Here is a 12,769-nt window from a genome sequence, read left to right as displayed (position 1 = left end):
CTGGTTGATCATTCCAGCAACCAGGAGGCCTGGTCGACGACCGGGCCGCGGGGACGCTAAGCCCCGGAAGCACCTCAAGGTAACCTCAAGGCAAGGTAATACTCCTGTCAAATAACAATGGTCAGCTTACAGCCTCTAATACTGCTATTGAGTTCAATAGGTTCTTCTCTTCCATTGGGTCATCCCTTGCAAATGATATTCCATCTTCCAGCACTGATGTTAAGGACTATCTTACAGGTAACTATCTGCAGTCTCTGTACCTAACGCCTGCAAATTCCACTGATGCTAATGAGATAATCCTTTCCCTTAAAACCAAGTCTAATGCCCTTGAGGAGATACCAATTTTAATTTACAAAAAAGCGTCTAGATCTTTAGCTCCTGCTATTGCATTGCTCTTCAACAAGTCACTTGAACTCCAAACCTTTCCAGATATTCTAAAAAAAAGCGAGAGTAACCCCTGAACAAATCCACAAGGGCCGTGACGAGGATTCGAACCTGCGTCCGGGAGCATCCCAGACACTGCCTTAATCGACTGAGCGACGTCCGGATGCTCCCGGACGCAGGTTCGAATCCTCGTCACGGCCCTTGTAGATTTGTTCATTTGATGCATCACGTTAGTGTGATCTCTGTGTGAGAGTATCCCCTGTCCACAAATGTGGTGATCTCACTGATGTTAACAACTACAGACCTATATCAATCCTGCCAAACTTGTCAAAAATATTTGAAAAACTAATCTACAAGCAGCTTTACTCCTATCTAGCCAAACTCAATATACTTAGCTCTTGTCAATATGGCTTCAGACCCCCAAAATAGTACTAACAATGCACTTATTAGTAAGATTAACTTGATACATTCAGCTCTTGATAAAAATGAGTTCCCTGTTGGGTTATTTGTGGACCTGCGTAAGGATTTTGACACTGTTAACCACCAAAACCTTCATCTTAAATTACATCATTATGGAGTCAGAGGTCACTCCCTGCAATACCTCAAATCTTACCTTACTGGCAGGCTCCAGTATATTTCTGTGAATAATTCAATTTCTCCCATCCTACCCATCAACATTGGTGTTCCTCAGGGCAGCATACTTGGCCCTCTCCTCTTTCTCATCGTGGGTTGGGATTGTGGGTGACCTTGAACCCACGCATATTTGTGGAGACATTCTAGACCTCTGTGTTGGTTTCAACGTCTCTCACGTCTGGTGCACATCATCTATTGTAACAGATTTGTTGTCAGATCATCACCCTAGATTGACTACTCTATGTATAGTAAATACCATCCTGCCCGGTGGAACTTTCAAACGCAAACGGCTCAGTGTTCCTCCTGCTCGACGTGAAGACTTTGTTGCTCATGTGTCAGAGTGGTACAGCACTTATGATCCCTCCACAGTCCAGACATTTAACGACGATCTAGTACATAGCATTTAGATGTTTGCTGACCCTTTATGTCGGCCTCCTGCACCATCCAATAGTCGGAACGATATGAAAGGTAATAAACGCCATGCCTATTACAATGACCCCCAAACTGCGTACTTTGAAACGCACTGCCAGACGAGTTGGGCTTGCATATAGGGAAACACGTACGCCAGCAATGCTCAAGCTCTTTCAGAAAGCCCTAGCCAAGGCGAGGGAGCGCATGACAGAGCTCAGGCAATAATAATAATAATAATAATAATAATAATAATAATAATAATAATAATTATTTTTATTTAGGTAAGGTACATACATAAAGAGATTTTACAAAGTTTGTTGGCTTAATAGATAGAGCTAGTACATACAATGCCTAAAGCCACTATTACGCAAAGCGTTTCGGGCAGGAAAAACATTAATGACTAAAGCTTAAAACTAATGGGTAAAAAGAATAAAATGTGTTGAGAACAAATAAAAATAGAGGTAAAAGAGGGGGGGAACATTGTTGAAAAAGCAGCACAAATACAATTACAAATTATTACAGAAAATTACATTCAAACAGCGTTGATTTGAAAAAAAAAAAAAAAAAACATACATGGGTTGACAACAGAGGGGTAAGGTAGGTTACAGGGAATTTATTAGGTATAGCTTCGTTTTTAACTTAAACTGGTTGAGAGAGGTACAGTCTTTAACATGGTTGGGAAGGTCATTCCACATTCTGGGCCCCTTGATTTGTAGAGCATTTCTGGTTTGATTAAGTCGTACTCTAGGAATATCAAAACTGTATTTATTTCTGGTGTGGTGCTCATGGGTTCTGTTACAACCTTCTATGAAGCTTTTGAGATCAGGATTGGCATTATAGTTTAGCGTTTTATATATGTATAATACACATGAGAGAATGTGCAGTGACTTAATGTCTAACATATTCAGAGATTTGAGTAGGGGTACCGAGTGATGTCTGGGGCCAGAATTGGATATTGTCCTAATAGCAGCTTTGTGTTGAGTAATTAGAGGACGTAAGTGATTTTGGGTAGTAGAGCCCCAAGCACAAATACCATAGTTGAGATATGGATAGATAAGGGAGTAATAGAGAGTCACCAGGGCAGGGCGTGGTACATAATATCTGATCTTAGATGTGTGACATTGGTAATAAACTAAGAAATGTTCCTGGACTTATACAGTAGTGCAATAGATAATATGTATATAGATAATAAATATTAAGTGAACTAATAATATCAATATATAATGCTGACTTTAAATGCACAATTAACTAAGTTATCCGTCCTTAGCTGGAACATTGCATCCCTCAATAAAAGGTTCTCAGATTTACATCACAAAGTAACAACTGAACACATCGATATTGTATGTCTCCAGGAGTGCAGAGTTCCCGCAAGATCCTCACCCCCGAAATTGCCCTCATTTGTTTCTTACAACCTCAGATCCAGTAACTCTTGCATTCTATACATCAAACAATCCCTACCCCATCAACTTCTGCCAGAAAAACAAACTGCCGGTCAACAGTATCATGGAGTGAGGATCTATGTGGGCAACTCTGTTCTCAATGTATTTAATCTATATGCTCCAGCAGGAAAGTTAAATTATATTGATCTTCCGGCCTGCGCTCAAGCAGAGCCCACCATCATTCTTGGTGACTACAATGCTAGACACAAGGACATTGGTGGCTCTCGCTTCAGTAACGGTAACGGGAATCAACTGCTGTCGCTACTAAATAGTCACCAAGATGTGCAGATTGTGGGTGACCTTGAACCCACGCATATTTGTGGAGGCATTCTAGACCTCTGTGTTGGTTTCAACGTCTCTCACGTCTGGTGCACATCATCTATTGTAACAGATTTGTTGTCAGATCATCACCCTAGATTGACTACTCTATGTATAGGAAATACCATCCTGCCCGGTGGGACTTTCAAACGCAAACGGCTCAGTGTTCCTCCTGCTCGACGTGAAGACTTTGTTGCTCATGTGTCAGAGTGGTACAGCACTTATGATCCCTCCACAGTCCAGACATTTAACGACGGTCTAGTACAGAGCATTCAGATGTTTGTTGACCCTTTAGGTCGGCCCCCTGCACCATCCAATAGTCGCAACGATATGAAAGGTAATAAACGCCATGCCTATTACAATGACCCCAAACTGCGTACTTTGAAACGCACTGCCAGACGAGTTGGGCTTGCATATAGGGAAACACGTACGCCAGCAATGCTCAAGCTCTTTCAGAAAGCCCTAGCCAAGGCGAGGGAGCGCATGACAGAGCTCAGGCAAGATAACTGGGAAACTTTTGTTAACAGTCTCAACTCTCACACCCCCCTCAGCCAGGCATGGAAGGATATTAAAAGAATTAAAGGCGATAAGCTCGGCCAAGTAGCACACCCTCACCCTCTACACAGAGCAAACGAGTTAGTCGATGCTTGGGCAACCACCTCTAGCTTCAATAATCTTCCCCCAGACATACAGTTCAGATTAAATGCTGGTTACGGAGATCGAGAAAGGCTCGTTGACTTCATGCTCCACAAGGAAGATGAATGCAACGTGCCATTTACTGAGTTTGAATTACTCGCGGCCCTAAACAAAGGCAAAGGCACATCCCCCGGTGAAGATGGTATCACTTATGACATATTGCGTCTGCTCCCTTTAGTACCAGGGAATCCCCTACTTGAGCTGTATAATATGAGCTATGTTACTGGGGAACTTCCTAACTCTTGGACCAACAGTATAATCATTCCAATTCCCAAGCCAAATCAAGAGAATGCTTTCCGCCCAATTTCCCTTACTAGCTGCATTTGCAAAACATTCGAGAGAATGGTCCTAAACCGTCTCCTCCATCGAATAAGAACCATGCTATCCCCCCAGATATATGGCTTCATGCATGGAAGGAGTGTGCATCATTGCATCACCACCTTTCTTACCCTGCACACTGAAAAGTCATATACCACCTTCCTAGATCTTAAGTCTGCCTTTGATATTGCAAATAGACATGTTATCTTGAGTGAGCTTGCAAGAATGAATATTGGTGGTCGGCTTCTTTGTTGGATCAGGGGTTACTTATCCAACAGGAAGTCATCTGTATTTTTCCAGGGGCATAGAAGTGTAACAAGAGACTTTGAACTAGGCACCCCGCAGGGTGGTGTCCTCAGTCCTACCTTATTCAATATCTTAATAAACACGCTGTTAAACTCTGTACCGAGCAAACCCAACGTCCACATCATTAGCTATGCTGATGATATAATGATACACACCGCTGGGTATGCTAACACGCAGAACACTCTTAACTCTGTATTAGACTCATGTCAGGACCTAGGTTTAATTATCTCAGCAGAGAAAACAAAGATATTAAATCGGCGCCCACCCAGGCAGGGAGGAGCTGTTCGCAAGATGCAACTGTCTGATGGCTCCCAGCTTGACTATGTAAACAGATTCAAATACCTTGGCCTTGTGGTGCCACTGTATGGTCCTGTTGTATTCAGACTCTGTCGTCAGTTTAAAGAGAGGCTCCGAGCTCTCAAGGCTGTTGCAGGTTATCACTCAGGCTATGGTGCCAATGTCAGAATTGTCAAAATGATGTACCTTGCATACATCAGATCTTTAGTGGATTATGCTGCACCTCTGCTTGTTTTGATGCCTGAAAGAAAGCTTGGAGGGCTTGAAAAATTGCAAAACGAAGCCTTGAGGATAATCCTTGGGTGCCCTCGTACCACAAAGATACTTAATATGAGAAAGGAACTTAATATTCTGAGCGTTGTTGATCGTGTTACTGAAATTAACTGTCAAATTGGTATAAAAATGCTTAGGCTAACTCATCCTAATCCTTGCACAGAAGCCCTCCAGAATTTCTTTATTGAAGATCAGCATTGTTCCAAATGGATAACAAAAACTGGAACCCAACTCAGAATGTATCAGGTTCATGATTTGTACCAAGAGAAACAACAGCGGCACTTTCCTGCACCGTGGGAGGTTACACCCTTTCCAGTTTTAATCCCTCCCTTTCCACCCAAGAAGCAAATTAGAGATCAGCCCAAGCTTCGTCTTGAGGCAAAGCTCAACGCCTTAAGCCACATTGATGCTCTGTCCACAGAGCATTCTCTCTCTCAAATTATATACACTGATGGTTCCCTACACCGCACCACGGGTGCAGCTGGAAGTGCAGTTGTCCTGACAATGGGCGATGGCCTATACTTTGAGTGGGGAGTCCGTATAAACAACTGGGCCTCTACCCTTCAGACTGAACTATTTGCCTTGATCCTTGCACTGAAATGTGTACAAGTCTCAAAACTTGATACATTAATTGTAAGTGACTCCTTATCATCCTTAAATGCTCTCAACTCTTTAAGACATAACTGTAACATGCTCGTGTCCGAAGCTAGACACAAATACAACAAAATTACTAAGGATGGTAACAGAGTCCAATTCATGTGGTCTCCATCTCATGTTGGCCTCCGAATGCATGATAGAGCTGATAAGTTAGCCAAAGAATCTGCCTTTAAAGGAGCCGTTGAGTGTAACCTTGGATTGTCAATGAGCAATCTGAGAGCAGCTGTACACCGAGAACTTCAACAAGATCTTGTAGATCTGAGGCAAAGTGAAATTGACACCAGTAATTCCATCTATCATCATACTATCATGCAAGAGGAGCCACACATCTATGGATCATCCAATAAAATCAGCAGACTTCTAGATGTTACTACTGCTCGGCTTAGACTCGGTTACAAGTATCTCTGGGAATTCTCATTATCTGCTGATGTAGACCTGACCAAATGTAAACTGTGTCAACAAAATTATTCGCACACCCTCCGTCACTATGTGATGGAGTGCGAAAAGATACGTGAATTTAGAGACAATTCTATAACCAATGTTCCAGCGATGTGTCAATATTTCATTCAAAATGATCTGCTACCAGAAATTTTAGCCAAATATCCCCAGTTTGCTAACTGTAGGTAGTAACTAAGTGATTGTAACCTATCCACCGCTGCCCACTGGATGGGGGGCGGTGTGCAGGACAAACATATAAATTTTGACACTAGCTCTCCACATATGTCAGTTGCTTAATTTAGAACCTGTACTTGAGGTCGATCTCGAACCCATTGTTGATGTGATGACTTATATTGAATTTTGTAACTAGCTCATCAAGATTGTAACTTGCTTAGCTAAATGAATTGTGGGGTTCAGTCCCTGAGCCCATTATGTGCCTCTGTAACCCTTTCCACTACCGCCCACAAGATGGGTATGGGGTGCATAATAAATGAACTAAACTAACTGATCTTAGAAAGAATGCCCACAGTTTTTGAAACTTTTTTTGATATGTTTAGAATGTGTCCCTAGAAATTCAGCTTGTGGTCAATGAGAATGCCAAGGAATTTGCCATCTAATTTGTTACAAATTTGGGTATTGTTTATTTTGAGATTTATTTGATTAGAGGATTTATTGCCAAACAGAATATAGAAAGTTTTGTCAATGTTAAGGGTGAGTTTGTTGGCAGTTAGCCACAGATGGACTTTATTTAGCTCAGTATTTACTGGGGCATTTAGAGCAAGGGGATCAGGACTGGAGTAAATGAAGGTTGTGTCGTCAGCAAATAGAATTGGTTTGAGGTGTTGGGAGGCATTTGGAAGGTCATTAATGTAGATGAGAAAGAGGAGAGGGCCAAGTATGCTGCCCTGGGGAACACCAATGTTGATGGGTAGGGTGGGAGAAATTGTATTATTCACAGAAACACATTGGAGCCTGTCAGTAAGGTAGGATTTGAGGTATTGTAGGGAGTGTCCTCTGACACCATAATGATGTAATTTAAGAAGAAGGTTTTGGTGGTTGACAGTATCGAAAGCTTTACGTAGGTCCACAAATAACCCAACAGGGAACTCATTTTTATCAAGAGATAAATAGGCAAGATAACTGGAAAACTTTTGTTAACAGTCTCAACTCTCACACCCCCCTCAGCCAGGCATGGAAGGATATTAAAAGAATTAAAGGCGATAAGATCGGCCAAGTAGCACTCCCTCACCCTCTACACAGAGCAAACGAGTTAGTCGATGCTTGGGCAACCACCTCTAGCTTCAATAATCTTCCCCCAGACATACAGTTCAGATTAAATGCTGGTTACGGAGATCGAGAAAGGCTCGTTGACTTCATGCTCCACAAGGAAGATTAATGCAACGTGCCATTTACTGAGTTTGAATTACTCGCGGCCCTAAATCAAAGGCAGACTTAAGATCTAGGAAGGTGGTATATGACTTTTCAGTATGCAAGGTAAGAAAGGTGTTTAGTTTAGTTCATTTATTATGCACCCCATACCCATCTTGTAGGCGGTAGTGGAAAGTGTTACAGAGGCACATAATGGATTCAGGAACTGAACCCCACAATTCATTTAGCTAAGCAAGTTACAATCTTGATGAGCTAGTTACAAAATTAAGTATAAGACGTCACATCATCAATGGGTTCGAGATCAACCACAAGTACAGTTTCTAAATTAAGTAACTGACATATGTGGAGAGCTAGTGTCACAATTGATATGTTTGTCCTGCACACCGCCCCCCCCCATCCAGTGGGCAGCGGTGGGTAGGTTACAATAACTTAGTTATTACCTACAGTTAGCAAACTGGGGATATTTGGCTAAAATTTCTGGTAGCAGATCGTTTTGAATGAAATATTTACACATCGTTGGAACAAATTTGTTATATAATTGTCTCTGAATTCGCGTATACTTTTCGCACTCCATCACATAGTGACGGAGGATGTGCGAAGCGAGACACAAATACAACAAAATTATTAAGGATGGTAACAGAGTCTATTTCATGTGGTCTCCATCTCATGTTGGCCTCCGAATGCATGATAGAGCTGATAAGTTAGCCAAAGAATCTGCCTTTAAAGGATCCGTTGAGTGTAACCTTGGATTGTCAATGAGCAATCTGAGAGCAGCAGTACACCGAGAACTTCAACAAGATCTTGTAGATCTGAGGCAAAGTGAAATTGACACCAGTAATTCCATCTATCATCATACTATCATGCAAGAGGAGCCACATATCTATGGATCATCCAATAAAATCAGCAGACTTCTAGATGTTACTACTGCTCGGCTTAGACTCGGTTACAAGTATCTCTGGGAATTTTCATTATCTGCTGATGTAGACCTGACCAAATGTAAACTGTGTCAACAAAATTATTCGCACACTCTCCGTCACTATGTGATGGAGTGCGAAAAGATACGTGAATTCAGAGACAATTCTATAACCAATGTTCCAGCAATGTGTAAATATTTCATTTAAAATGATCTGCTACCAGAAATTTTAGCCAAATATCCTAAGTTTGCAAACTGTTGGTAGTAACTAAGTGACTGTAACCTATCCACCGCTGCCCATTGGATGGGGGGCGGTGTGCAGGACAAACATATCAATTGTAACACTAGCTCTCCACATATGTCAGTTGCTTAACTTAGAAACTGTACTTGTGGTCGATCTCGAACCCATTTATGATGTAACGACCTATACTGAATTTTGTAACTAGGTCATCAAGATTGTAACTTGCTTAGCTAAATGAATTGTGGGGTTCAGTCCCTGAGCCCATTATGTGCCTCTGTAATTCTTTCCACTACCGCCCACAAGATGAGTATAGGGTGCATAATAAATGAACTAAACTAAACTAACTCAACAGCTGCTCCGGTGGTTCTGAGGATCAACCAATCCTGGTCCGAGGAGGGATGACGGCGTAAGAATCGTAGCCAATCAGAGTCAATATTGTCTCAATAAAAGTGACGGTTTTGAGGGCATCGAGTCAGTGTGCTTCTTTTCGACAAGTTGACAATAAGTAACCCAGCAAGGTGTGATATTTATTACTCTTTATCGTGTATATAATACGTACTTTATGATACGTTGTTTTCGTAGTTTTAACTTCTACCAGTTTTTACACACATCCTATTAAATTTCTTTATGGAGCTTGAGTGTTAATCTTTTAGTTTAGCTCATCTATTATGCACCTCATACTCGTTTTGGGGGCGGTAGTGGAAAGGGTTAGGCACATAATGGGCTCGTGATTGAACCTTAACTTGTCTAGCTAGGAAATATACCAGTTTGATGCGCTAATTTGACAAAATCAATGCACATAAAACAATGGGGTAGAGCCAGAGCACATAATCAATTTCTATAAATTAACTGACATGTGAGTAAAGATGTTTATCCTGCATACCGCCTCCCCCTTCCAGTGGCCTGCGTAGGTCCCCTTAATGTCTGCTAACCTTCCCAACCATGTTAAAGACAGTACCTCTCTCAACCAGTTTAAGATAAAAACTAAACACTACCTAATAAATTCCCTGTAACCTACCTCACTCCTCTATTGTCAACCCATGTCCGTTATTTTCTTTTTTTTAATCAACACTGTTTGTCAACCTATTGTATTTGTGCTGCTTTTTCAGTCATGTTCCCCCTTTTTTTTTTTTTTTTTTCTTTATTTGTATTTGTTCTCAACACTTTTTATTCTTTATGCTCAATTAGTATTAAGTTCTAGATATTAATGTTTTTCCTGCCCGAAACGCATTGCGTAATAGTGGCTTTAGGCATTGTATGTACTAGCTCTATCTATATATCAATCCATTAATGTAACATCACTTGTATGTATATACCTTACCTGAATAAACATCTGAATATGAAAAACTGGGGCCATTTACTAGTTATCTGGCAGTAGGTCACTTTAAATAAAAAATTTAAGTTTTGAGTATTTGTCTCTAAAGTGGGTTTTTTTTTTTGTTTATCTATGATAAACGGTGTATAAATTTTTTAGTTTAAAACTAGTCGGATCTACATCTGCAGATAACACATTACCACAGATACCTGACTCTTTAGCTGAACAGTACTAACACTAAAGCCTCTTATTTTATTGGATGATCCATGTATGGTTCTTGCATGATAGATGGAATTGCTGGTAACTCTTTACTTTAACAAAATCTTGTAGAGCTGAGGCAAAGTTCTTGTGTACTAATGCTCTAAAATTTTTACTGGAAATGGTTACCAAATTTCTCACTTGAAAGTAGATTTGGTAAACTAGTAAATTCTACCGTGCATTCGGATGGAAACCATGAAGTGTACTGTTAACATACGTTAATAATTGTCTAGTTTCTCACTAGCATTTTAGTTGTCTTGAGAGCAATTAAGGATTTAGTCGCTTAAAATTAATATGTAAAATTTGGAGACTTGCACTCTTTTATGAAATAAACAAGGTAAATGGTTGTCTCGGGCCCAATTGTTTATCAAGGTTTTTAAAAAAATATCAGCAATCGCCCATTATCAGACCTGCACCTCCATCTGCATCCGTGGGGCAGTGCAGGGAACCATCGGTGTCTATAATTTGACTGCTCTCTCTGGACAGATCAACATGATTAAGGCATTAGTATCGCAGGGTGTAGTTTGATTTTCTTTGAAAGCTTGCTTTAAACACATTTATATATATTTACTTAACCGAATTGCGTAAATCTGAAGTTTTTAGAGCTTTAAACATACCTAAGATTGAAGGAACAAGGTGATGTACTCTCTTAATACAAAATTTATAATTCCCCTTAAACTTTTAAAGCAAAACCTGGTAAACGGCTCTCGTGTACACTTATTGAAGATACCGTGGTGATTCGGGGGGGGGGGGGGGGGAGATTTGCACTTTGCTATTAATCTTTTGAACTAGTGACACTGGGGACCTTCAGTCCTAGGGTAACTTGGGGAAAAAATGTCACCACAAGCGCAACTCTTCCTGTAACATTATGATTTAAATCTCTAGTTCTGACAACTCCTAATCCTTCTCGGCTTCTACATACAAAGGGGTTTATAACTGTAACGTAATTACTACAGTGTTTCTGCTACTAAAAAAAAAATTTGCTCGAATTTTAAGCGCATAGTCCCCCCCCTTTTCCCAAAAGGTAGAAATTGAATGCAGGTCGCTAGTCTTATTTGTAAAGTGGGCAGCAGGCCGGGTATTACTAAAGGCTGGCGGCCCATTTTTTATGAATTGTCAACGGCTTAAATTTTTTACTTCTCATCATAGATGAAACTTCTTACACTGGTGACCATGGTGGCGACGAGTGCCTGGGCCCAGTACCACGTCAGGAGAGATGGTGTGCCCATTATTTTCGGAGCAGAGGGGGACAAAGAGATGGCAAAATCTTCGGGGCGTCTTGTAGTGACGCCGCGCCGTCACGGCCAGAACGGACAACCCCAAAGACAAACTTCACAACAGCAGCAGCAGTCTCTCTTTCAACTTGGCCAAAGCCAAGCATCACTCGACCAGTTCACAACACCTGTGCTCTCGGCACCGTTCGGTGTTGCTCCAGCTTCATCCCTGTGTGACTCTCTATCGAAGCCTTTGGTGAGCTTGGTAAATTCAGAGTTTATAGTCTGAATTGTAATTTACGTGTAATTAGCTTCGCATAACTAGATTTGTTTCGACATCTTCATTTAAATCCAGGTTGATGAAATAGAAGGCGGGAGGGCGTACCATTTGTCATGGTGTCACGACGCTGGCCGGACCTACACCTGGGAACAGGCGACACATTATTGTGCTGCTCTGGGTAACGGCTTTCAAGCAGTCAGTGTAGAGACCGCGCAAAAACAAGAATTCATAACTCGTATTATTTTAGCACGTGAGTTGAATCTAATCTTCCAGTGTACTCTACAACACGCTAGGCGTCTGACTTAAGAATGTGTAAGTTAACTGCCCTTCTCTATTCCAGACTACATCACTGACATCTGGACTAGTGGCAACAAGATTAACACTCCCTCCTGGATATGGTTGTCTGGAATCCAGTTTTCCTACACAAACTGGTCCCGAACTGGAAGGTAAATAATGTCTGTTAAATCTGTTAAGTCTTAACGTGTAACTAGCCTTTAAAATAATTGTGTAACTACTTGCAGGAAGGGCGTGCCTCAGCCTGATAACACTGACGGCAACGAGGACTGTCTGGCGGTGTTAAACAATAACTTTAACGACGGAGTAACTTGGCACGACTCCAGTTGCTTTATGTTCAGACGTGTCATCTGTGAGGCGCCGCAATTCTACAGAGCATAGCTGATTATTGGCCGTTGAGGGTTGTTTATGTGAAATAAAGTATAGATATTGAAATGTAGATTTGGTTATATATTCCTCCTTGAACAGCAAGACTAGCACTAGACATGCCTTCACTCGTGCATAAAAGTTACAACACTATTTCCCTCCCCCCCTCATTGTTCCAAATTCAGTAAATATTCTAACAATGTTTAAATTTAAACTATGGTAGAATTATAGCTAGGAAGTCACATTGGGAAAACTTGGGTAGTAACCACTGAGGCGCACCTCGGTTAATTCCTGGATGACTGTGGGATAACCAGAATATAAATAAACTA

General features: G+C 41.2%; 1 protein-coding gene across 1 annotated transcript; it reads left to right on the top strand.

Annotated features, from left to right (window-relative positions):
• The first annotated feature begins 9,099 nt into the window (after nucleotides 1-9,099).
• Nucleotides 9,100-12,513, top strand: LOC123775203 (uncharacterized). The gene is made up of 5 exons (XM_045770190.2): nucleotides 9,100-9,231; nucleotides 11,436-11,756; nucleotides 11,856-12,030; nucleotides 12,121-12,226; nucleotides 12,302-12,513. The coding sequence occupies exons 2-5, from the start codon at nucleotides 11,436-11,438 to the stop codon at nucleotides 12,453-12,455; spliced, it is 756 nt and encodes a 251-aa protein (XP_045626146.2). The 5' UTR covers nucleotides 9,100-9,231; the 3' UTR covers nucleotides 12,456-12,513.
• The last annotated feature ends 256 nt before the right edge of the window (nucleotides 12,514-12,769 follow it).

The sequence above is a fragment of the Procambarus clarkii genome, chromosome 10 (genome assembly GCF_040958095.1).
Source record: "Procambarus clarkii isolate CNS0578487 chromosome 10, FALCON_Pclarkii_2.0, whole genome shotgun sequence".
NCBI lineage: Eukaryota > Metazoa > Arthropoda > Malacostraca > Decapoda > Cambaridae > Procambarus > Procambarus clarkii.
This window is presented reverse-complemented; position numbering and strand designations above follow the sequence as displayed.

Coding starts and splice junctions, on each gene's coding strand:
- LOC123775203 (XM_045770190.2), top strand. CDS start 11,436: ATGAAACTTCTTACACTGGTGACCATGGTGGCGACGAGTGCCTGGGCC. Junction 12,031..12,120: donor AACTCGTATTATTTTAGCAC/GTGAGTTGAATC, acceptor TCTCTATTCCAG/ACTACATCACTGACATCTGG. Junction 12,227..12,301: donor AACTGGTCCCGAACTGGAAG/GTAAATAATGTC, acceptor AACTACTTGCAG/GAAGGGCGTGCCTCAGCCTG.